Source organism: Globicephala melas, chromosome 12 (genome assembly GCF_963455315.2).
Source record: "Globicephala melas chromosome 12, mGloMel1.2, whole genome shotgun sequence".
Taxonomy (NCBI): domain Eukaryota; kingdom Metazoa; phylum Chordata; class Mammalia; order Artiodactyla; family Delphinidae; genus Globicephala; species Globicephala melas.
In genome coordinates, this window is record NC_083325.1 from 88,930,294 (window position 1) to 88,955,492 (window position 25,199).

The 25,199-nt window shown below is 50.7% G+C and overlaps 1 protein-coding gene across 27 annotated transcripts in view; it reads left to right on the plus strand.

Annotated features, from left to right (window-relative positions):
- MYT1L (myelin transcription factor 1 like) overlaps positions 1–25,199 on the plus strand; it is a 407,540-nt gene that overhangs the window by 328,574 nt on the left and 53,767 nt on the right. For 17 of the 27 annotated variants that reach the window (XM_060309910.1, XM_060309903.1, XM_060309902.1 and 14 more), the window contains 5 exons: positions 2,739–2,986; positions 5,301–5,537; positions 7,310–7,431; positions 7,790–7,852; positions 8,304–8,372. In XM_060309910.1, the coding sequence (XP_060165893.1) occupies positions 2,739–2,986; positions 5,301–5,537; positions 7,310–7,431; positions 7,790–7,852; positions 8,304–8,372 (739 nt within the window). Of the gene's footprint in view, positions 1–2,738; positions 2,987–5,300; positions 5,538–7,309; positions 7,432–7,789; positions 7,853–8,303; positions 8,373–9,501; positions 11,220–25,199 lie in introns of those variants that run through there. The other 10 variants (XM_060309913.1, XM_060309917.1, XM_060309914.1 and 7 more) reach the window with 3 other exon arrangements.

The following is a 25,199-nucleotide window of genomic DNA, read 5'->3' on the forward strand; positions in this document are numbered from 1 at the left end:
CCCCACTTAGTAAGACTCTTACAGGCAGAGTAGATTAATAAGGTGGAAGGTGGTCGTTCTGTTTTTCTCATTTGTCATATTTCATCACTATGAATCCCATGTCGTTTTTCGTTTTCCTGCACGAGAGGGCAGGGTACCTGAAGAGGTATCTCTCAGTACGGTGTAAGGTCGGGAGGACCTCTGATGCTGTAAATGCAAGGATGTCATTCTAAAGGAAGGCAATTCCATCGCATGAGTTCAGTGATGTGCTGGTGCCTAGAGGGACAGTAACACATTTTGTCTGCGGATTGATTGGGAAAAGTTTTGATTGAAAATAGCTCTGTGTGTGGAAAGAAAAAGAATGTGCGTTTTGACTTTGTTAAAGGGTGGGGGGCTTCCTCAGTTCTGGGCAGGAGACGGCAAGAGCCGTGACGGCCTTCCAGTGCCCCCCTGCTCTGCGGCGCCCCATGGTGTCCATGCAACGAGCCCCAGAAACTGTGACTGGTCGTAAAAATTACTGACACTAACGGTTTCATAAATATCTTACCAACAGGCGATAATTATTAAAACCAAAGACCTTCATTACCCGAGAGAGTTGAAGTATAGAGACTCATTTTCTTTTGGCCCTTAGTGAACGGATGCTTGTGAAATGAATGCTGTCCTCACTTTCCTCCTGGGTCGCGTGAGCTGACAGGCCCATCAATAAATTGTCCACGGTTCCGTCACCTGCTAAAATTCTGGACGAGTCCCATCAACTCAGCGTAATCCAGGAGAAGTAGAATCTTTTGATTTAAATGTCTGGTAAAGTAGAGGCACTTTCCAGAACTTTGCTGCAATTTGCTGCGTAGACACACGTGTCCTGTTTACTTTGCTTTAGGAACTGAAATTCCTTCATTTCAGAACAAAACTTTTTCCTTATTTACGTGGACCACATTTCTTTTACCGACCCAGTGTCTAGCCCTCACTAGGGGACAAAATCCCTCATAAGTGTTAGATCATTTCTCCCGGTTTTTATTTTCCTATTTTTATAACAGAATCGTAAACGCTGTAAGGCCACAGACTTCAGTCAGTTTGGAGTCTTGTGAGCTGTGGAGCGGCCTCGCTTCCCCGGTCGGTTTACAGAACCCAGTGGGCAGGTCCCCCTGCACGCCGCCCCCGGCCCCCCGGTCTCTGCTCAGACGTGAGACCCCCGTCCCCCCACTGCCCTGGCTGCTGCTTCGACGTGATGCTTTCACGGAGGAGAGAGGAGGGAAGGACAGACACACGGACAGTGTGAGGACTGGCCCTCAGGGCTCAGCTGACTCTGATTAGCAGAACAGAAGTAACTCCCTGACGAGTTAATCTCCGCGTTGGGCGGGTTTGACGGTGGGGAAGTGACCTCCGGGTCCGCGCGAGTGGCAGCAACAAGGCGACAGCTTCCCTGAGGCTGCCATGCGCCCAGACATTGCCAAGCCACGTCCTTGATGTCAGGAAAGCTCAGTCTTCCATCCAAGGTCAAAAGGTACCAATAGTGAAAGCTTAGCTCTTCTCTCACTTGTATAGGAATAGGGTGCTTTGGGGCAGTTCTTGGTGGTGCTGTGATGACCACCCGTGATGTCTGTGAGGTTGTGGTCACTTCCAGACCATACCTGAGTGGGCAGGAAGGAGGTGCTGAGACGCCTGTGCCGCACGAAAGGGTGGCTTGCCGGAGGGGTCCCGGTGCTGCAGAAGGGTCTCCTGGCTCCCTGCAGGCTCTCCCCTCAGAGCAATGCCTCCCTCTGCAGGGTCAGGTGAGCTGCTGACCCCTAAGCAAAGGGCATCCTGTGCCTTTAACGACCAGGGCCCATCCTAATCTATCATCCAGCAATCATCTTCCCGTCCTTGCGTCAAAGGAGGTTGTGAACAGCTCTAGCAACCACACTTGCTCTTGAGGACCTGTTGGACTGCTGGGGAGGCTGGCTGTTCAGAAGGACCCGGGAAGCGAAGCTGGGGCGTGTGGAGGACGGTCGTTCCCGCACGAAGGGCGGGGCTGCGGGCACACACGGGCGTCTGCCCGTCCCCGAAGCCCCGAACGCCTGAGCACTTGCCTTGCTTATGTGAGTCCGCACGTGTGTGCGGTTCTCTCCCCGTCACTGGCCGTCCCCCCCGGTGGCTCTTTTTAGAATCACAGAGGGAAGGGGTTTCTGTCGGGGTCTCGCCTGCACCCTGACTGGAATGCCACTCCCCAAAGCGCAGGTGCCCGCAGGCCCGCAGAGGCCCTACCTGTTCAGCTGGGTCACCTGCACAGGACAGTGAGCCCCAAATGGCCACTGTGGCCCCTCGCGGCCAGACGGCTCATCCGGTCTCTAGCGGGATGAGGGGTCTACAGGGTCCCCGTCACCCCGGCGAGCAGATGAGCGGTCATAAGGGGAACCTCCCTCCGGCGGTGATCAGGCTGCTGCGGCCAGTCACTCCCCGCATCTTGGTGGCCGCTCCCTGACCGGGAGCGCGCCCTTAATGGTTACTCAGTGGGCCCCCTGCCTCCCGCTTGAGAGCCATACGCGCTCTTCCCGCTGGTCCCCAGCTCTGCCCGTCCAAATATACACCATGTGAAAAAAGGAAAAAAGGGGGAAAAGCCAGACTTTTTCGTTCGGGAATCAGCGGGTCGGCGGGTGCCGCGTCCCCCTGGGTACCTGCGCTCTGGCGTGGGCGCCCAGGGCGGGCGGGCGGCGCGGGCGGCTCTTCTGTTGCCGTGGCCCCGGGCGGGGGCCCCGAGTCATCCCTGTCCCCTGTCTCCCCAGCGAAGCGGTACTGCAAGGACGCCAGCCCCAGCAGCAGTGCCGCCAGCACCTACGCGCCCAGCAGCAGCAACCTGAGCTGCGGCGGCGGCAGCAGCGCCAGCAGCACGTGCAGCAAGAGCAGCTTCGACTACACGCACGACATGGAGGCGGCGCACATGGCGGCCACGGCCATCCTCAACCTGTCCACGCGCTGCCGCGAGATGCCGCAGAACCTGTCCACCAAGCCGCAGGACCTGTGCGCCGCGCGGGTACGGGCCCGGCGGCGCACCTGGCGGGGGCCGCAGGCGGGGCCGCGGGCGGGGGCGGGGCCGCGGCGCATCCCCACCTCCACCTCCCCCCCACGGCGGTCTCGGCCCAGCGGTCCCGCAGGCGCCTCCCTCCCAGAGGCCGGCGCAGACCGTGCGCCCGCCGGGCTCTGCTCGGAGGAGGCCTGACAGCGCGGGGTCCTGGGGACGCACTTTCCAGACCAGGAGAAATCGTCAGGTCTTTTAGATGAACGTGTCCATTTGGGACCCTCCTCTTTAGGACCCAGAGTCACTTCTGGAAACAGAAGGACACCACGCGCACTCCTGACGGTTCCGAGAGCTGCACAGAGAATAGGAAGCTCCAGGAGACGTGCGCCCTGGACCTTAAGCAGAGGAGGGTGGGCAGCGCCGCGGTCAGGAGAAACGCAGGACTGCTCCCTCCCGCCCAGCCCTGGGGAACAAAGACAGTGCAGAAATCCCGTTTCCCCACGGGTTCCCAGCCAGGCAATTACAGCCGGCTTCCATTAGTTCAAAACAGCATAGATGCCAAATCGGTGAGCGATACTTAGGGCGGCTCCTCGTCGATGGGCTCCCGGCATTGGGAGGAAGCCGTGCGGCCGCCGCAGCGCGCAGGGCTGTCTGGCGAGACCACTAGGGGGCCGGGGACGCAGGCGGCGCGGGCGCCTCGTGCTCCCGGCCGGTGAGCCGGCACGCCGGCCCGCACCTCCTCTCCAGAACAAAGGGGTCCCTCCATCGCCAAGTGCGCTGGGCGTGCGCCTGAGCGCACAACGCTGACCGTAGTTGTTAGAAATAAGTGTAATTTGTATGAATGGAGAGAGGTCAGTAATTTTATGTTTTGCAAATGCTTTCTTCTCTATTAGTATTTTTATTCCTAGATTTTGGAGGAGTGTCGGGGCATGCAGTTTCCGTGGAGATCAGGGCTGCTAAAATGCGAGGCTGGCATGGAGGAGATTCTGTTTAAGGGGGGGAAAAAGGCAGTAACCCCTTCCAGTTCTTTTCTCTTTGTTAAATTTAAACTAAGACAGACAGAATTATAATCCAACACGATGAAGGCTAAGTTAGTATGAGAGCTGGAAACCAGGAGTGCACTTTGACAAGAAGAGTTCAGGCAGAATAATATGCTATAATCTATCAAGGTAACAGCCCAAAGGATGGGGTTTTCATTCCAAGCATCTCCCCTCAGCTATTACATTCAGGGGAAGGAGCTGCTAGACATCTGAGTAGGCAGCACGTTTCACGCCAGCTCTGAAATCAAATTGCTCAAGGGAGTGTAACTCTCTGGGGGAAAAAAAAAAACAAAACGGAGGATCGTCAGGGGTATCTTGATTTTTCTTCTCTGTCCTCCATCTGCCCTTCCTTCTCTCCCTCCTCCTGAGAGGCAGGCTCTGAGGAATTCTTGATCTGTTTAAAGCATCATAAAATTAAAAAATTAAAAAAAAAAAAAAACACCCTGTACCTCTTCGTTTTTTCTAAGCTGGTTGACTAAGCTGCAGGTTTGCTGAGCCGTAGAGCAGGTCAGCCCGTGATCGCTGCAGCGGTGCCGTGTTGAACTGAGATTGCACATCTTCCTGGTCAAAATGCAAAAGTCTCTCTCCACCACAGGTTTTGTATTAGAAAGTACATTTTATGTGGGGATTTTTGTTTTGTTTCTTTGGTTTCCTACTATATACCCAGAGCCTGTGCCTGATAGGACTCAATAAATATTTGTCCAAAAAATGGAAGAAAAAAAAAAAAGTAAATTCTAGTTCCTCTCCTCCATTCTTCTAAATCCTTGTGTTTTCCTCCACTCCAAGTCTTGGAGTATTAGCCTCAGTGAAACTAAAGGAGAATTTTAAGTATATATACATTTTTAGGTATTTATGTATAATCTGTACACACACATACATTTCTGAGCTCTTAAGAGGTCTTTGAACTGGAATAGAATTGAAATTAGGCGCTTGTTTTTCTTCTGGCCCGGCTTATTGCTAAAGGCAAAAATGTATTAGGAAGAAAACATATAGGTCTCTGATAGGTAAGTGATAGAGAGATGATAGATAGTCGATAAGAGACAAGAGAGCAGAGACTGATGGGTGATTAGTAGATAAGAGAGAGGCGGATGCGTGCGTGCCTCTGGCAGCCAATTTCCCAGCCGCACGTGCGGAGCAAGGCATATGGGGGGCCACGTGCTCTCGCCTTGGGCTCTTATACACGTGAGACTGCAGTGAGCAGTTTCCAGTTTGAACTGCGTCCTGGCGGAAGGCAGGGCTGTGGTCTGGGAGATGGATTCTCATGGTCCCTGTGTCCTCCTGTCCCGCAGAACCCTGACATGGAGGTGGATGAGAACGGGACCCTGGACCTGAGCATGAACAAGCAGCGGCCGCGAGAGGGCTGCTGCCCCATCCTGACACCCCTGGAGCCCATGTCCCCCCAGCAGCAGGCGGTGATGAACAGCCGGTGTTTCCAGCTGAGCGAGGGAGACTGCTGGGACTTGCCCGTGGACTACACCAAAATGAAGCCCCGGAGGATAGACGAGGACGAGCCCAAAGAGATTACTGTATGTCCTTTTCACTGACTGTCCCCCTACCCCGTCCACTCAGCATGTAAAGTTGGCACGACTGAGGGAAAATGCCCTTGGCACACGCCTTAACAGAAAATGTCTTTCCTCTTGAAAAATGACCTTTAGCTGACTAGGGCTTAGAAGACATTTTCGGTTGACCCAGCAGAGATTTGGCACTAACACTGATCAGAGTGGAACAAACCATTGCCTCCTTTAAATGATGAATTTTATTTTCTAACAAGTGTGTTTTGTTGCAGACGATTTCTGTAGGAAAATGTGTAAACAGCTTACTAGTTTATTTTTTCTGGGTGATAAATTGATAGAATGCAGGGTTGTCCTTGCAGGGAGGGAATTATAATGAGACTCTTAAATACTTAAAATGATGAGTTCTGTGCGGTTAATTAGCTGCCTCGTCGAAGCACAGGACAGGGTCTGTTCTCTAAGAAACCTAGAATACGCAGAAGAGCCTACCTACCCCAGCCTAGAACAAACCATTTTAGTACCGTCACCTAAATCTTTGTTGACTATAATATTACCAAAACACCTATGTCAAGAACATATTTTTGAGGTAGTTACAATTTTCAAATCCAGATCATTAAAATAGCTATCCTTTAGGCTGAGAAAATAAATGAAAATAAATGTTCTTTATTAGACTGACTTTTCCTCCAGTGTTCAACTCTGAAAATTATGACATCTTTATTCTCTGAAAAACGAAAATTCTTTTTGAACACAATAGGGAGACCGCCATCCAAGCAGTAGCATCTTTACCGAAGCAGGAGGGAGGTGGAGAAAAGGGAAACATTAGCTGTTTGTAGGAATTGGCAGGGAAGGCACCTGTTTATAAGGCATTACATCAAAAGCTTATTACGCTTATTTCAAACTGATTTAAGTATCCAGGCATCTTAAAGGAGAATAGAATCTGAGTGGCAAGCTAAATTCCAAAGTATTTTTTTCTCCTACAGTGTTAAATCGTTACTACCAAATAAGGCATGGTAGTTGAATCTTCGAATTTATTTTAATTAAAATTAAGCCCCCATAAAAGGACAGCAGTATTTCCATCATAAGTGTCACACAAGTGAAAACCCTTGCACTCTAGAAACACGTTTGCTGAACATCGCCACCTGTAGGAACTTCGAGGTTACTGCAAAGGCCCCAGTTAGCCAAAGTAGGTACATTCTATTAAAAAAAAAAAAAAAGAAAAAGAAAAAGAAAAACAATGTTGCCTAAGAGTATTGTGAAATCACAGCGTCAGTCTAAGCTGGGCTTCCCTTGCCTTGGGACTCAAAGCACATACAATACTTCTGTAGTGTAGGATACTCACAAGAGGTTGTTAGAAGCCCCAGAGTCTAAAATATCTTTGGGTAAAAATGCTTAAGCTCCGCCCCGTGATGTTGGATAAAGTGCCATAGGTCTTAAACCCGGGTGGGCAAGGTCCACCGAGCAGCCCCTCTGCCTGCCAGGCCGCTCATCTGTCCCTCCTGTCGGTACAGCTTCAGGAATTTGAATAAGGAATCTGAATTTGCCCACTGACAGGTTACCCTAAGTTTAGGAATTTAGAGCAAGTGATGAGAAATTAAAGTCGCCCAAAGAGAGAGATACTCTTTCAGCGAAGTTGGGTTTGCATGCTCAGGCTGAGGGTGCATCGTGACTTTAAGGGTAGGGTGGGGACAGGTGGACAATGCGGGGCAGCCATCCCCTGGGGGGACGCAGCCTCTGGTCTGTGTGTCCAGCGTCATGGGTGTGGCCCTGAAGCTGTGTTCTGCCCGCAGCCGGAAGACTTGGATCCCTTCCAGGAGGCTCTAGAAGAAAGAAGGTACCCGGGGGAGGTGACCATCCCGAGCCCCAAGCCCAAGTACCCCCAGTGCAAGGAGAGCAAGAAGGACTTGATAACGTAAGCATGACGGGAGGTGAAATTATCACTCTTCCGAACCTTCCCTTTCTTTGGCTTATCTCTAAACCGGGTCTGTGTATGCCTTGCCGTTTGAGCATGCGACATGCGCAGCGTACAAATGTCCCCAACTGCCAGTCGGGTGGAGCGAGAGGCCAGCCGTGGACGCGCTTGTTCTGAGCGATGCTCTGTGCTCTGGAGACACCATTTCCATGTAATCCTGTGCGTTTTGCAGCTTTTCTTCAGGGCGCTTAAATCCCTGTGCAGACATTGCAGCTAAACTGGAAACAATGAAACTTTTCCAAGCTTTTTTTTCAAACATACTCACTATTTTGGCTGTTTTGTTTTTGTTTGGTGGCAGATGTCCAACACCAAGGTGTGATGGGAGTGGTCATGTGACTGGTAATTACGCCTCACATAGAAGGTGTGCCTTCATTTTTCTCATGGTGGATTCTGTCTTTTCAATTTATTGTTTTCAGCTTACCTCAACAATGCTGTCCAAGTACAAACGTTGAATTCTGTGTCACCCCTTTAAGTGCTATATGTTGACCCTCAAAAGCATGCTAATTGACGTGTTGTATAATGTCTTTTATTTTGAAACAAACTACCTAAATTTGGAAAATGACTTACAAACATTGAGACCAAAGGGCACAAATATTTGAGTCTTATTTTTTCAAGTTTCTGGAAAGACGTGTTTCCTTCAATTTCTATGTAAACATGAATTAGTTAATTATACCAACAAAATTCAATATACAGCACTTGCCCCATCGCTTTTCTGCATCCAACTTTTTAATTTCAGTTTTATGTTGTGTTTGTTCGGGAACGTAAGCTGGGCCTCGGGGCTACTCACCTGACTCTTCCGCCCTGTCTTACAGTCTGTCGGGCTGCCCGCTGGCTGACAAAAGCATTCGAAGTATGCTGGCCACCAGCTCACAAGAACTCAAGTAAGATTTAACGAAAATCCTTCTCTTTCTAAAATCTATTCACTTGGTGGTAACAAAAAGGACGTGTCGTTTGAAAAGAAACAAATGTCTTTAAAAAGCCACCTGTGTGCGTCAGCGCCTCAGTTCAGCACACATGACTGGGCTTCAGGATGTCAGTCACTTCTCTGGACAATCCATCTGCCTTTTCCCTCTCATTTACCTCCAGCTTTTCCATATCGTATCCTTCTTCTATCTTGAATTTTCTAAAGTATAGATATTTTCTCTCCAGATGTGCATGCACGTGGAAGGGAAGTTTTACAGTTACTCAAACTTTTAGGGAGTGATTGATTGTAATGTAGAAAGTCAAAAATTGATTTCTTAAAAGTCAGTAGTTAATACGATCACTTTAAAAATGGATATTTAAATAGCACGAATGACAAAAGCCCACCATGACCGTAGCTAATTCCTTCAGAGTACACTGTGGTTGTAGCTATCGAGACTCCTTAGGGCAGTGATAACTCAGTTAACTAAGGCTTTTACCCGTGCACAGACAGCACGGCCTCTCGCTCCTCTGAGCCTGTAATTGTCTCTATCTTTTCATCATGAATCTGGTCAGCTACATTTACACCACCAGACTAAGGGTTTTCTTCTGTGTGTGTGTGTGTGTGTGTGTGTGTGTATGTGTGTGTGTGTGTGTATACACACACACACACACATACACACACACACACACACACACACATGCATATGCACATATATACATCCATATTCAGTTACTAGACAGGTTTTGGAAGAAGTCAGTCCAAGCCATTGACAGCAGATTAAGACCTTTGGTCATCTAGTTAGAAGGGATATTCAGGTGTCTGTAAGGAAAGAAGGGCAAGACTTGAACATTCCAGAACATAATGAGAATCGAGGTTCCCAAATAATTGTTTTTAATCACCTGGCCTGTTATAAAAATCATCACGTCAAATTGCTCAGCTTCCATTTTGTTTGGAAATGGCTTTATTTCCAACGCAGAGAAGATTCTGTTTTCAGACCCTGCTGGATTCCTTTCCCAAGGACCCCACCCCGTGCTCCCACTCCCTCGAAACGGACCAGGGCATCCGCAGAGTGCGGGTTCTGTTTCACACCGTGTCGTTTTTTGCAGGATCCCTGCCCAGGGCCCTAGCGCCATAGATCACCTGCTCATGTTCAGTGACCTACTGAACTAGCCCTTCCGGCACGAGACCCTGGGAGTTCTCTTCATGGCGTGTAAACACCAGGAGGTCGTCCTCTTACTTAACAGCTGTAAAGTCTGTAGCCGTCCTCGCGGTGCCTGACGGACAAATAGCTTTTAGAACCTCAAATGGACAGAATTAGCAAGAACCTCCCAGGCCGCTGTGTTAAGACCTCCTTTTTCCACGGCTTGAAACCATATTCCCCTAACGATCAAAACGTGGTTAACTGCACTTGGAACTTGGCTAACATCAGAACGTGGCAACTTCCCTTTGACTCTCCTGCTGAGGAATGCTTTGCCATCTCCAGTTCCAACAGGCCTGCTGTAAACAGGGAAACAGCCTGTGGACGACTTGCATCTGGTGTGGCTTCTCCTTGGTGGTCTCCAGACCCCAGAGACCAGAGTAGGCTTCTGATGGGTCTGGTTTTCATGGCTTTGCATCCTCTGACTTTGGGCTTGGAAGGTTGTGTTGATCTGAAGTCCCAGGCAGACCTGCTTCTCCTCCGCTGCTGACTCTTTCTTCTTGTCCTGTCTTCTTGGAAGATGGCGTGATGGTCCGCACCATCTGCATCTTCAGAGTGGTGTCCGAGTTCTCTTCACGTCCTCCTGGGCGGTGTCGGGCTGTCTGTTCCCTCCTCCCTCCCTCCCTCCGCCTGGGGGTCGGGGTGGGAGGTGAGTATCTTCCAGAGGGCGATGGCTTCTCCTGATTTATGCTGATCTAAAGGCCACAGTCACCTGTAACTTGTCTTTGCAGCAAGTGAATCCCACTTCAATTGACCCTTTTTCTGGAAAATCCAAACTTGACCAATTTTCTGAAATGATTTGTTTTTAAGACCGGATCTTCAAAACTAGGGGTTTCACTTACATGTCTACTATAAATAGTCTGATATTTAAATGACCATCTTTTACTTGATGATAAGTCTTTCTCAACTGAGGGAACCATATATTTTAATGTGGTTTTTTTTTCCTTTAATCTTTTAATTGATGACAGCCCTCCATCCATGGCTTTTTCATGCGAGTCACAAAGCCTTTCCTGTGCGCAGGAGCAGAGATGAATCCCTTTAGGATTTGCAACTGCTTTCTCTAGAATAATTCATGCATGTGCTCTTCTCAATAGCTTATTCTTTACATATGTATTTTAAAAGCTTTGGTCAATTTCCGCTGCACAGCCTCTTGCCTGATTGAGAGAGTCCTTGTGTGATGCAGTGATCTCCACTTCTTCATAGAGACACCTTAGGAAGTGGGTCCCAATTGCCTCAAAAATGTTTCTCGCTTCTGCATCAGCTAAGAAATAGAACCTCCTGGGAATGTTCCCCTTGTCACTTCTGAGGTTGAATTTTGTTAGTTGGCCGTTAACAGGACCTTCTTGATCTCAGACACACGAGTTTTGCCAGATACACTCTGGGTCTTGGGTCCTCCATCCTCTTAAACTTCCTGGGATAAGACCTTGCTCCATTCTCATCTAGAACAGCACATGTGGGATAGTCTTAAAAAGAAGCCGATCGTGTTGTCGAATTATGTACAATATGTAAACTGAACCTGTATTAAAACGTAATGTGTTCGTGAATATCATTCAGTCTCTGCAACTATTGCTTTCTTGTCCCTGGTCCGTCTGGCGTAGAAAACAGGTTGGTGGCTGGGTCAGAGGCAGGTGACAGCACTGGCGGAGGGAGCCCCAGAGGCAGGCGAGGGGACCCGAGACGACCGTGACCCAGGGCCCCGAGACTAGCAGAGACTCTCAGGCTGAGGTCTCTGCTACACAGACGCCCATGAACAGCCACCCCCCCAGAGGACTCCTGACTGTGACGTTCACTGAGACCCCAGGCCAGGAAGAAAACAAAAGAATGAAATTGTCCAAATGAATGTGATTTTTTTTGGTGAGGACTCTGCCCAACAAGAGGGAAGTTTCTTCTCTAAAAGTTTCCTTGGCTAAGATCCCCTGGAAGTAGCAACCTGAAAGAACTTGCAAATCACATCACATCATCCTCAGCCTATATTTTTTTTTAAGAAACCACACCCTCCCAGCCAGAAATCCTTTTTCCTACTTCCAGATGCGAGATCAGCACAGACACGGGCGTGATGTAGGTGTTTTAGCCACCTCCATGACCGGTTTAAACCGGTTAAAAACTGACTTAAATCAGAGGCAATTAGCTCTAAAAACAGGCCCCCAAATTGGCTTCCATTCATGCTCAGTTGGCCACATTTAGATTCTCCCTTGTTATTCCTGTCTTTGTCATAGAACCAGAATCCCTGTGGTTAATGAGGGTCCTTGCAGGAGAAGGAATTGTCCGTCCCTGCTTCTCTTTACTTCTTCACCTTTGAACTTTGATTTAATCCTCGTGGGGTGGGTGGGGTCCTCCTTTGGGTTTTCCGACATTTAAATCGTTCTTGTGTGTTCTGTCTTTCCGAGGCATGTCTCCCAGGTATTTTCACGTTAGACATAGAGGAATTTTAACCACATACTCAAAAAAAAAAAAAAAAAACACCTTGTTTAAAACCTGGTTACCTATATTTAAATAAAAGAATTAAGATTTTGAACTTAGGCCAAGATACGACTTTTCTCTGAGGGCTCCTTATTTCTAGAATTTCCGAGGGCTTATTTCGTCAGCGATGCACGTCGTGCCGGCGTCGGGAGGATTATTTACCAGGGTCTAATAGAGCCTCGCTCCGCCCCAGCTTCCACTCTTTCGGGTGCAGGAAGTTCACCCACTTTCAGTGCATACCAGGTTCTGAGGACTAATTCTCATTTCTATCATCTTCCGCCTTCCCGGTTCACAGTAGTAAATCCAGGGGACTTTGTGAATTACAACTGCCGTGGACTGAGGACTGTGGCCTTCACAGGGGACATGTCTCTGCGTGGAAGGATGTGTGGACCCCTCTGTACAGTTAACTCCTTACAGTAGAAGTTACGCTGAGGTTCTGGCCCTCACGTTGGGGGAGGCATGTGATACGTGATCTTTCACTTCAAGGAGCACCCCTCAGACGCCCTCCTTTCAGTTAGAAAATCATTTTCTTCTGCAGCAGCAGGGCCACCTGAGCACAGCTGGTGCATATGTGTGAGTGTCTGTGGGGGAGAAGGGCGCCAGCCTCGGGCATCTGGGGCTCATGTCACACCATAGACACGACCTGCTGGGACCCGGTGAGCAACGCACACCTGAGATTTAGACGAGGCTCGGGGCCTTCTCTGCGCGCCTGGCCCTTGAGAAGGTGGGGGGCTTGGACCCACCTCTCAGATGTGGAAACTGAGTCCGGGCAGTTGGGCGCTCAGTCAGTAAGTGGCCGTCACCAAACTTGGCCCAAGCACCTTTTCCACACTTCATGCTACCGTTTCAAAATTAGTATCCCTTTAGGGGTGTTGGTTTTCGATGGAGAATTAAAGGTTTATACTTAACTACATAAAAATACAAATTCTGAGTTTCTTTCTCTGAAGCTTTTAGCTTTAGGTCTCATGCAGTGTTTTCTCATAACCCACACGGGGGACTAAACAGGGGATTGGGTCCTGTGAAGCTCAACTTCCAGGTGGGACGTGACCAGCAGTCGTGGAAAACTGTTCACAGGGGTTTTGTCATCCCCAGGAAGAAACTCGTCCCACAATTTCTATTTCAACGTCTGTAAAATGTTGATAAAGTTTGTGCTGCAGCATTTTTCTAAAAATACCCTAAGAAATACAGCTTGTGGCAGATAGATTTTTATTTAACCATAAGTAAGGTCAATTTAAAATAAGTCCCATATAGGAAATTCAGGGGAGCACAATATAGGAAAACTTCTACAATAAGGATGTTTGAGGATGACTCCAGTTACACACACACACACACACACACACACTCACCCACAGACACACACACAGCGCACACACACATGCTCACGCACTCACACACACAAATACACACATGCTCGCACAAACACACTCACACAGACACACTGACACACTCACACGGACACACACTCACGCACACACAATCACATACAGTCACACACACCCACTCTCACATGTGCGCACACACACACGCACACACACTCTCACAGTCTCACAGAACACTCTCACATAGATTCGCACACATGCACTCACACAAACTCACACTCTCGTGCACACACTCACACATACAAATACACATGCTAACACACACTGACACACACGCACACACAATCACATACACACATGCTGACACACTCTTACACGTGTGCACATTCTCACACTCACAACACTCATACACTCTCACACATGCACACGCACTCACACTCATGAACACACACGCACAAGCTCTCACACTCACACACACTCCCACTCCCACGAATGAACACACAAACATACAGTAAATAAAGCAATGCAGTATGGCTCAGGCCTGGGCTCACTGAGTTTCTTATTAAGGGAGGTTCTGGGGAAAAGCCTGGGTTCTTCTCTCTGTTTCTGGAACAGGTGGACTTAGCCATGTAGCGTCATAGGGCCCCCTCCCTGGGTGCTGGCCCAGCTGCCAAGTGTCATTGGGTAGTTTGCTGTTGTGACTGGATCCGCCGGGAATCTCCCTTCCTGCTACTTCTCTTTCTAATAGCCGACATTAGACTCACATTATTTAAATCCATTCTTTTAATATGTATTTATTTATTTATTTGGTCGTGCTGGGTCTTAGTTGCCACAGGCATGCTCCTTAGTTGTGACTCCAGGGCTCCTTCGCTGCAGCTTGCGGGCTTCTTAGTTGTGGCGTGTGAACTCTTAGTTGTGGCACATGGGATCTAGTTCCCTGACCAGGGATCAAACCCGGACCCCCTGCATTGGGAGCATGGAGTCTTAACCACTGCGCAACCAGGGAAGTCCCTAGACCCAGATTATTAAGGGAGAGTTCCAGGGGTTTGAGTTTGGGGTTATGTTTTAATCACCTTTAACCATTTTCACATGCAAATCAACGAAAAACAAAACAAAGCAAAAAACACAGAAAAACGTTGATATTTAATTTATTTTATAAAGGGATCTGTGCTTTACGAAAGCATCTGCAGAGTTCTCTGGCAGTATTTGCATGCAGTCCAGGTGTGTTTGTCTTTGGTTTGTTTATTCTCCACCATCTTCCAGGTTTGGGTGCAGGTTATGAGGAAGTTTGCAGAGGGAAAAACCAGACTTCAGTCGTCAAAGAAAGGCACAGGTGTAGGAGGGAAGTTGACTAGTCAAGACACAGCTTTGTACCAATAAACTCTTTGTGCAAAACAAAACACAGAGACGGGCCTCTCCCGTCAGAGGGGTGTCAAGTCCTCATCTGTGAAATGGAAGAGTCCTGGTACCCGGCTCACTGTAGACGTTCAGTTATTGTCACCGTCACCACGGCAACACACGCAAGTCCCACAGCTCGTGTTAAACTGCTGGGTTTCGTGACAACATTAAGCAGAATTCAAAGGAGGAAAATGTAAGCGTTAGTTTAACGTTTACTTAATGACTTCTGTGACCTCCCTGAAATAAGGAGAACTTTAATTCACTCCAAAATCTTCTGAGCCTCTGGCTTTGGAGGACTTTACAGCAAGTCCTTTAATTTAGAAAGAAAAATAAAGAGAAGAAAGACACTGCGGCAGTTACATCCGTTGGAACCCTGGGGGTGGGCGGTGATTGCAGAAAGGGGTGCCTGGGTGCTGGGCTCTCCCTGCCATGTTTCTGCAGTGCCTGTGTGTATGTGTGTGCGTGTGTGCACGTGTGTGTGAGTGTATGCAGGTGTGCACAGGTGTTCTCACATCTGGTTGTCGCCATCAGCGTGTGGGCGGCATTCTGCCGCCCCGGGAATCATTTCCGCCCCTCTGTGCTCACATCCCCTCAGCAAAGAGGGGTGTTCTGCAAAGTCCCTGAGCCTCGAGTCGGAAGCAAAAACCGGGAGAGGGCATCTCCCGGAAAACCATAAACAGAGCTGTTTCATTCTTTCGTTTTAAAAACTTGTAACCCGCACCCAGAGATAAGACACCATTTCTGCCCTCAAGGCACCATGGCCAGTCCCGTGCAGGGCATCCTGGGAGGCGACCATCGGTGTTGGGGGGTGGCTGGGGAGCAGAGGTCGTGGGCCAGTGCCTGAGCTCAGCTGGTCCAGGCGCGGGCAGCAGACGGACACACTGAGGCCGGGAGGAGGCCGTGCTGTCGGGGCCGCGGAGGGGCCAGCGAGGGGCCGGGCAGAGCCAGCTGCGGGGAGCATGGTCCGGGCAGGGGACTGGAGCCCCGAGCGCTGCTCAGCCCAGTTGGGGGTGGAAGCAGAGGGGAGCCAGCCGTCCAGGCCGAAGCAAGGCTCGTTGCAGGCGGTCTGTCATACCGAGCACCGCCCCACGGGAAGGCGCCCTGGCTTGGCCCCTGCGCTCTCAGGGATCCCTTCTCTCCTCGAAATGAGGGATTTGCTGGGTGGGCCGAAAGGCTGCCGGAAAATCTGGGCTTCGTCGGCTCGTAGAAACTGAATTTTTAAGTCGTTCGTTGGTGCCTCGTCACCCATTTTCATTGAAACTAAATGAAACACGATGAATGTGGACCAGATCCCCGATCAGCCAAGTCACAAACTAACTGAAGTCTTGTGTGAAAGCTCTGTCGGTCTGAACCATCCTCCTGGGGCTCCTGGTCGAGGGCTTTCACTGCGGCAACCCCTGCTCCCCGGCCCTGGAGGGGCAGCGTCCTTTTTTGTTACCTCAAGTGTGGATTCAGCGGGCATCCGTGTTTCATTTCACCTTCAACCTGCCTTACTTGCTGTCTTCTGGGCTAAACCAATCTGTCCTGTCACCTGAACAGTCCATACACTGGCCATTTAAAGACCAGCTGGCAGTGGCCACTGTGTCTGACCTGAGAGGAAGCCCTCCCGGGGATGGGGCTGGATTTCTAACTTAAAGCTGGCCTTGAGATTTTCATGTTTTTTACTGTGAAAAACTTGGGGAAGGTTTTAAATCCAGAACAAGGCCACAAAAAAGGCCTTCCTTACAAAATATTTCTTAGCATTCCATTCCTCCGTTTTGAAATGGTGAAATTTTAATACAGATACCAGACAGTACTGAATGATACTATTTCTAAATAAATAGAACCCAATTTGTCATCTAATCCAAACTAAAATAATCCACCTACTACAAACTATTTGAAAATGACTCTTTGAATTAGTTTATTGTTTAACTGCAGAATTCCTTTCTTTATACAGTTGAGAATCTAAACCATACAGCATATCTGGTGCACGTGAACAGAAGGAAAAAATGTTTTCCTGACGATTTTAAATATGCCATCTTAAAGGCACTTTAAATGTATGTACGTATGTATTTAGATATGCTGCATGTCAATGTGTAAACACACGCTTATGTGAATGCATGGATTTTGCAGCCTGTGTCGTCAGGCCAGGATTCAAAGCCAGACACCTGGCCCTTCATAAAACGTGCTGAACTGGCTGAGTCCTCTCCATGCATTACATCCAGTTAAATTTGGCCTCTCCTGATTATTGGGAATCTGGTCCCATTTTCACTTCATTCTGGGCTCCTCTGGGGCAGTTCTGACAAACGGTCTTCCTTCAAGCTCAGCGGCTGGTCACCACCCCAGCCCTGAGCTACCGGAGAAGCTGCTTCTGGGAAGGAAGTGAGGGTCTGACCAGCCAGGAGCAGGTTACGTTGGCCTTTAATTGTAAATTTGAGGTTTTATTCCCGTAAACACTTCACTAATTTAGAGTTTCCTCGAGCAAAATGAGCGAATCTGGAAATAAAGTAGACGTTCCCGTTGGGAAGTTACCAGCGAGGATTTCGGAGGGCATTTTTTGCTAGCGATTTCAGGAAAGAGAACCATCCTCTCTGGGTTTCTTTCTCGATTGGAAAGACCGGCTCTGAGCGGGTGAAGGGGGCGTTTGATGGGCCGAGGCCGGCCGGGGAGCCCGGATGCTTGTAGGGAGTGATCCCACCTGTCTGCGCGTTTGACCCGTCTGTGTATGTGACGTACCTGTGTACTTGTCCCTAAACGTGATCCGTGATCTTCCAGGAGCCACAATTCAAGGAAAATCACAGCCCTTCTATTCCATTCTCTCTTTTTTGCATTTGTACGAAGAAAGACGTGTTCCAGACACCTGCGGATTCTGCTTAGCTGTCTGCAGGTGGTCCGTGTGCTTAATCCTGTTCTCTGTCCACAATAATCCTGCTACCTTCAAAGAGAATTGGAGAATATTGGGATAGTAGAGAGAGACGAGAACTCCCACTCTCACCTGACCTTTTTAAGGAAACAAAAACTTAAGTGCAAATACTTTCTTAATAATCAAAATGAAAATGTGATCTGGCTTCACAAAATGAGTTTCTAACGTACACGACTGTCCAGCAGCACTCTGTGGGGTGATGGGGGTGCCCGGAGGACAGCCTCAGCCCCACGTGGCTGCGGAGCGCGCGAGGCCACTGGGGCTGAGGAGCTCATTTCTAATTGCACTTCGTTTCTGAGCTCAGATTCAAGTAGCCACACTGTCAAGCGGACAGCCTTAGTGGACGGTGCCACATGGAACCTTAGACTTCGCGGATACCGTTCGTCATATATAGTCTTACTACATTTTAATACACATTCAGGAATATCTTAGTCCTACAACTGAAAAGTTTATGATTTTTTTAGCGTCTGTGTCCTCAACATTTTTGTTATATTATTCAGCCATTGACAGAGAGGTTAGCCCTTTTATATTTACATGCTGTCCTCTTTTTAATTTAATGCCATTTATAGACAGATTAAAACTAAATATTATATAAGCTTCACAGTGTGTTTTCAGAATAGAATATTTGCACGTTACACCAAAACCTCCTTGTTTCGGACCATTCGGGCCGTATTCAATACAAGGTAGTGGAGAGCCTCTGTTATGTTATTTTAAAAATGTTTGACTTTATTACTTTCCAACTTGTACAGAGATTCCAGTCTAGTTAAGCAGGTGTCGCAAAGAGAGCTGCTTAGGCCCCTGAGGACTAAATAATCTGGCTTATAATTAGCGTATGCGTTATTAATACTTGGGGCACCGAGGTTGTTAGAAGCCTGCTCTCCACTAGGAGCTGGAATACTTCTCTTTCAGGCTGGCTTCTGCCCTTAATTATCCTCTACCTGTGGGGAACGCTGCCCCACGGAAGTGACCTTCAGGCCCTCCCCATCCCAGGTAGCATTAGCGGCCGGATCCTGAGGAAACCACCACAGCGTACGGCGCACAGTCCGGGGCTCAAATTGGTGGCTTCTTTAGCTCGCTTTCAACCCCAGGGCCACAGAGGGCAGCTCCGTCTTGGCCTCGGCGGGACAGGGCCACGCACCTCCCTGCTCCACGCCCCCGCCACGGGCGCATGGATGGCGGCTTCGCATCCCCTCCGCTCTTGTCCTCCTGTGGTCAGGTAGTGGTGGTGCCTTTCTACGCGCATGCCCTCTGTTGAGGTGAATTGCACTGTGATGTGCAATCGCCCATCACTGGCACGTGTAAGGGGGCTCTTGGCGAAGAGGGGGAGAGTGTGATTTTAACAAGACCAGGGCATTTTTAAATGACATTTTTGGAAACAAAGCTACTATACGCTCCAAAACTTGAGAAAGTGGGGGAAGAAAAATTATGTATAATCTCATCTGATAAATATTAATTAATTATTATTAATTATATTATTAATCATATCCCTCGAGGATCTTGAAGCTTGCTTCTTTGTGTACTGTGTAGGTTATGGAATCTTTAATAGCTGCATAATATTCCTGGGGTGGGAGGGGATGTTTCTGTAGCTTCCCTCTTGGCCTGGAACGACGAGCAAACACAGACCCAAGCCCCGGGAACGCGGGCGGCTGGCGCGTGCACGGTCCCCCGGGGCCTCGGCCCCGTGAGCCGACAAGGGCGTCTCTGCCCAGTTAGGATCTCGGGTGGATCACAGACGGGAGGGGAGGGTACCCTGTGAAGTGAGGTGACGAGCTCTGCGCGTATACGGCTCACTTTACGGACCCGACAGCTCCCACAGCTGAGCCTGAAACAAGGACCACAGGCTAAGGGCGTGTGTTCTTCCTGGGGTCTGCGTGTAAAACCCCGTGTGTGGGGAAACAGCAGGAACACGGCCCCCGCATGCTGGCAGGGACGCCTGGGGGTCTGAGGAGGGACAGCCAGGGGAAGGTTCCAGAACGTGAAGCAGAGCGTCAGGGATCAGATCCCATCAGGCCTGCAGGACCTGGCAGGACTCTGATCTCCACTCTGAGCGGGCTGGGTTTCGGCACAGCAGAGACATCACCTGACGTCTTCGACTCATCGCTCCAGTTCCTGCCAAGAGGAGGTCAGGAAGGCCCATTGGGAAGCCGTGGCGACCCTCCGGGTTGGAGATGATCCCACAGGCGAGGTCAGGAGCACAGCAGCTGCAGGAGCAGTCAGAACCTGGGGGCTCTGCCCGAGGAACACGATGTGGCGTGAGTGTGAGAGCATCCGCGCCACCCAAAGGTGCCCCCAGCACCTGCAGTTTCCGAAAACAGGAGGAGCCTGCGGGGGAGTCGGGGGGCAGTGGAGGGGAGTGGGCCAGGCTGTGGAGGGTCGAATGTCCTAGGCGGTCAGGAGAGCACCCACAGAGTTCGCGAGAGACGGGGGCTGGAACCCTGGATGTGCAGGTCGCCGACATACACATGGCAATGAAAGCTGCTCGACTAGCAGAATGAATCTCCGGGAGTGAGTGTCGGCGGAGAACAAGGACCGAGGCCACAGCCCAGCCTCCGGGTCTCCTGTTTGACCTCAGTGGGAGGAGCCCCGGGGTAACCTGATCACTTCCTGGAAAGGGAAATGATCACAAAACTTCCAAGTCCGTCACAAATACGCTCCCTCCGACGTCTGGCAGGCCCCTTTCCTCCCAGCAGAATGGGGCAGCACGTAGGATTTCCCACTTATGACGGTGGCAGCCAGCCCACAGATCGCACCATGGGCTGTGTTTGCACGGGACACGTTTCAAAAAGGAAATAGTATATCTGACTTGTGAAGATGGTGTAACCACTGGGGACCGTTTAAATGTGACTGTGGTGAGGCGTTTTTTCCTTAACACGTTGTCAGAGCGACAGGACCTCCATCCATCGGGGTAGGGGCTCACCTGCCCACTTTCCCCTGACGCTCACTCTTCTTGCCGGGCTCCTTGGATAAGTCAGGCTGCGGCTGAACTGACGCACTGGGAGAAGGTTGGGAAAGTGTGAAAACGAGGGCCTTTCGGAGCAGCTGTTTCCGGCAATGATCTGATTATCAAACGGTGCTGCTTCCACTCTTGCCGTGAGGATCACATCCACACTTAGGGCGGGTGACCCCCAGCTCTGCGTCGGGCAGGGAGGGAGGACGGTGAAGCTGGATGCACTTTCATGGGAGACTAGCCTTGGTTTCACCTTGAGCGTAGATTTGCAGACTGTCTCACCTTGAGGCGTAAAGATGGCTTGAGAGATCCTGAGAGGCATATTCCTAATTCTTCAGGTAACTGTCTACAGTGTATGCATACTTCATGGTGCGAGAGCTTTCTGGTGCCCTCCCCCTCTTGGCCCTTTGCAAAGCAGGCACGTCGCCTTGAGGTGACCTTCCTTGACCCTCCTCTCGATCCAAATCCACCGCCTACAGGAGCCCAGCCATGGGGCCAGGTCAGCCCTTCGCTGAGCTGGCTAATCCCCTCCCCCGGCTCAGATCCCACAGCCACGACGCCAGCGCCCTGGCTTCTTTCCGCAGACATCATGTCCCATCTTACGCTGTGGCTGTGTGGTCACCTGGACCGGACACAGAGCAGAGGTTCCTGAGGGCACCCCTCGGGCCTTCAGCGTCCAGCTCCTTCTCAATAGCACTTCGCACTGCGCTGGGAACCCAAGCCGTTGAGTAAATCAGTCAACGAATCAGAACAAGATGACTTGTACAACACAGCCTGGTAAAGAGCCCAGGAATTCTGCAGGGAGAACTGCGGTGGGAAAGCAGTGGGGTCTGCAGACAGGTCAGCCAGGTGACCTTGGGCAGATGCGGCCACGTCTCTGAGCCCCAGGCCTCCACTGTGGAGGGAGGGGATTCGGCCAGATGACCTGGAAGGTTCCGTTGAATTCGGAAACACTGTTGCCCTGGGTGCAAAGGAGGCAGTGGTGGCGGGCGAGCTCTATGAGGAGACTCATAGAGGAGTGGTGACTCTATGAGGTCACCTCTGTGCAGGCGACAGAGCTGCACGTGGGCGGCATCAGTGGCAGGGCCGTGTGGAGGTGAAAGCCTGGTGGCGCATGCATGGTGTGGCCCTGGACGCGTTCTGCCGGACGCACGCGGCGTCTCCTGCACCAGGACGGCGATTTCCGAGTGAGTAATGGAGGAAAGACATACCTTCTTGGTCGCTGGATGGGAAGCCGGGGAGGAAACAGCATCACCGTCCAGTGGGAGGCCAAGCTGCCCGTCAGCTGTGCCCTGAACCCTGCGCAGACTCGCAGCGTCCTTGTTGGGCGGGGGGCAGGGGTGGGTGTGGAGGACGAGAGCCAGGCCCGGCCAGCACTGCCACAGGTCAGTGGAGCTGGAGGGCCTGAGCACAACTCTGAAAAGGGGAAGAAGAAGCACTTCTCTCTCCCGACCGCCAGGCCACTTCGTCTGCAGCGCGTAGGGGCGCAGACAACCCCTTTACAGCTGGGGACCTAAGACTTACAGGAAGGGACAGCTTGCATCGTTCCACGTCTACCCACCCCACGTTTAAAACTTGTCTAAGAAAAAGAAAGTGAGTTTTACCTGTTTTCAAGACATGGCTGTTTGTGGAAGGCAGTGAGATGCTTATCCTCTCGCCGGAGGAATCGGGGCGCCTCCCGTGGTCCCCCCCACCCCCTCCCTCCTGACCGTAGCTTCTCTCTTCCTGCAAAGCCCCCCATAGACCCCACCCCTCTGCCATCTCTGGCCGTCCCTGGCAGTCTCTCTCCAGCACCTGTGACGTGTTAGATCGAAGAGATCTGTCCTTTCCGAGACTTTCAGCTCGTACGTTTTTCGGCCATCTAACTTTGCGTGTGCTCTCTTCTCCAAAGTTTTTGACTCCCAAGGAACGTGTACCTATTCGTTGGACTTTGCATTTAGGTTTGTTGGTTTTAAAGTGGAATGGGCTGTGTTTTCAGATTAGCCCTCTCGCCGCATGGGGTCAGGGCTCCCTGGGGGCCACGGGCAGGATGGGGTCAGGGCTCCCTGGGGGCCACGGGCAGGTGGGCTCAGAAGGGCTGGGCTGGGCAAGCACAGCACCTGGCCGGGGCCCGGGCCACGCTCGGCACTGGACACGTCCCTGGTGAAGTGAAGTGACTCCAGCCATAGCTGCTACTGCTGGCCTCTTTCCAAAGGGGGGTCTGAGCCACAGCTTCCCGCCGGAATCATCCCGCGGTGACTCGGTCACGCTGTCGCCGTGTACTTGGGTCTCCGCCGTCTCTCTCAGGTGTTTCTGCTTTTCTCCCCGTGTCACGTCATGACAAGGTTTTTTCGCCCTTGAAAATGCCTGTCTCTGGCTTTAAGTTCCTCGGGGCTCTCAAATGGAGCCGGTTTTTAAGTTAAGTAGAAATAATTTAAAATCCCGTTTATTGCTTCATTGTGAGTATCTGAGGTCTGTCGATTAACTGCTTTCTTTGTAAAAACCCTTTTAAAAGTCCAGGCGGAACATTCGAGTTGCACTGATAAAGGCCCCTCAGATACCAGGAGACACTTCACACCTTCGGGTTTGCACAAGTGCGACCTAGGAAGGGCAGTAGGCGTCAAGAGGTGACCTCCTCCCACCTCTGGGTGGTCCTGGGCACCCTTCCGGGGACTCAGGAGCAGGGCCAGGGCTTAGCAGTGAGGACCCCCAGCAGGCCTCCTGACTCCAGGGCTCAGCCCTGCCGCCCTCTCCCGTCTACATCCAGAGCCGGGCAATGCGGACAGCCACCTGATGGTTCACGGTAAGGACGAGACGGGCTTCTGTCTGCAGAGGTCTCCGGACAACGCCGGCTCCCAGAGAAGAGTTTCTTCATGAAGGCCTGAGGCCTGAGAGGAAACAGGAAAGCAGGAACGGCCCATGGGGGCCTGGTGGGCCAGGCCAAGGTGCCTCCGCAGACGTGAGGCCAGCTGGGTTGGGGGTGAGGGAGGTCAGGGGAAGAAAGACAAAGATAATCGACCCCCAAAGTCTGACCCAATTCCAGCAACAAATGAATGAAACGCAGCCTCTTATGTTTGAAACTCCAACAACCAAGATCAAAATAGTTCAAAGATAAAAGGATTGCATTTTCCTAATATGTCTTTTTCTCTCTCTTGTCTAATATGGTGTTATTTTAAAATGCTCATATCAGACTTGCAAATCAGGTTTAAAATCATCAAATAAAAATGTCCATCAGCCCATCAAACTCACATCAGATCTCACCCCCTTACTAATTTCACTCTCTTCTCCCCACTTTCCCAACTGGCGTATTTTGATCATCTTTCTCTCTGTCATTTCTTTACTTTCCAATGTGCCTTGAATACTTACTGCAGTTCCCTTGCCTTTTTTGGATGACATGTGTTTTAAGACGAGCACGTGGTGGAAACAGAGGCATTGTTATTCCCTGGGCATCGTTGTGGGTCAGAACAGTGCCAGAGATATTGAGAAACCCTCTCTTTCTTCTCTCCCCGTTCCGTAGATCTGAAGCAGACTAGATCCCGATGTCCTAGGCAGTCTAGTCTACGACAGATGGCATTTCAGCTTTCCTAGTTACATGCCGGCTCCACCGGGGTGAGGCCGCACCCACGTCCCCTGGACTAGTTATCAGCCCGTGTATCACGGACCGGGCTGTAGCTTTTCCACAAATACCTCGCCTCATGCAAACCCATTTTGATTCTTCCTGCACTTCTGTCTCGGGCGTGATCTTCAGGGAGCCTTTGATGTTAATTCCTGGTATCGGAAGTGATAGCCTTGCTTTAAATCTCAAGTCCTCGTGTACTTCATGGCGTCTTATACTTTCTGGCCCTTGAGTTCTTTCCAAATGCCCTGCTGTCGTTTCATCTGCACAACCGATGATCTCGGCATCCATGGCGGCCCTGGGAAGCTGAAGACAGACAGGGAAGGCAGCTGCTTCCAGGGTGCAAGGCCGGCGGTGCGTCTGGGCCAGGTGAGATGGAGGCGGGGGGAGCAGGACTTGGGGCCACGGAACGTCGGTTCAGATCCTTTATTCTGTCTGGCTGCGTGGCCTTCAGTGAGTTGATTAGGCTTCTGACATTCAGTTCTCTTATCTAGAGAAAGTGAGGGTGACGTCTTCCACCGACCTCACAGGACGTGTGCGTGGGCCCCCCGAGGTCATGCTGCGTCTGGGCCTGGTGCAAGGCTGGGGGGTGCTGAGCTCAGCAGAGGAGGGGTGCTCACGACCCTCCTACAGGGCAGGGCGTGGGGGCAGGGAGGCTGAGCGACCTTCCCAGCATCACAAAGAGACTCAGCTATCGGACCAGGACCCGTCGGCCCAGCCGGTGTCCCCTCCAGCAGCCCCCCAGCAGCCCCTCCATCGGGGCACGTCCAGATTTCCAAATCGCTTTAAGGGGTCGGCCTTCGGGGTTAAGGAAGTCCCCTAATAGAGGAGGGTCCCATTGAGACTCCAAGGCATGTGGTTTTCAGTTCATCAAAATAACGAGTTTGGGTGAGGCTAAATTACACTCTTTGGGAAGCAGGTTCACTGACTCCAGAAACCAGAAGGGCTGCAGGATTAACGAGGGGCCACCTTGTACCTGGTACCT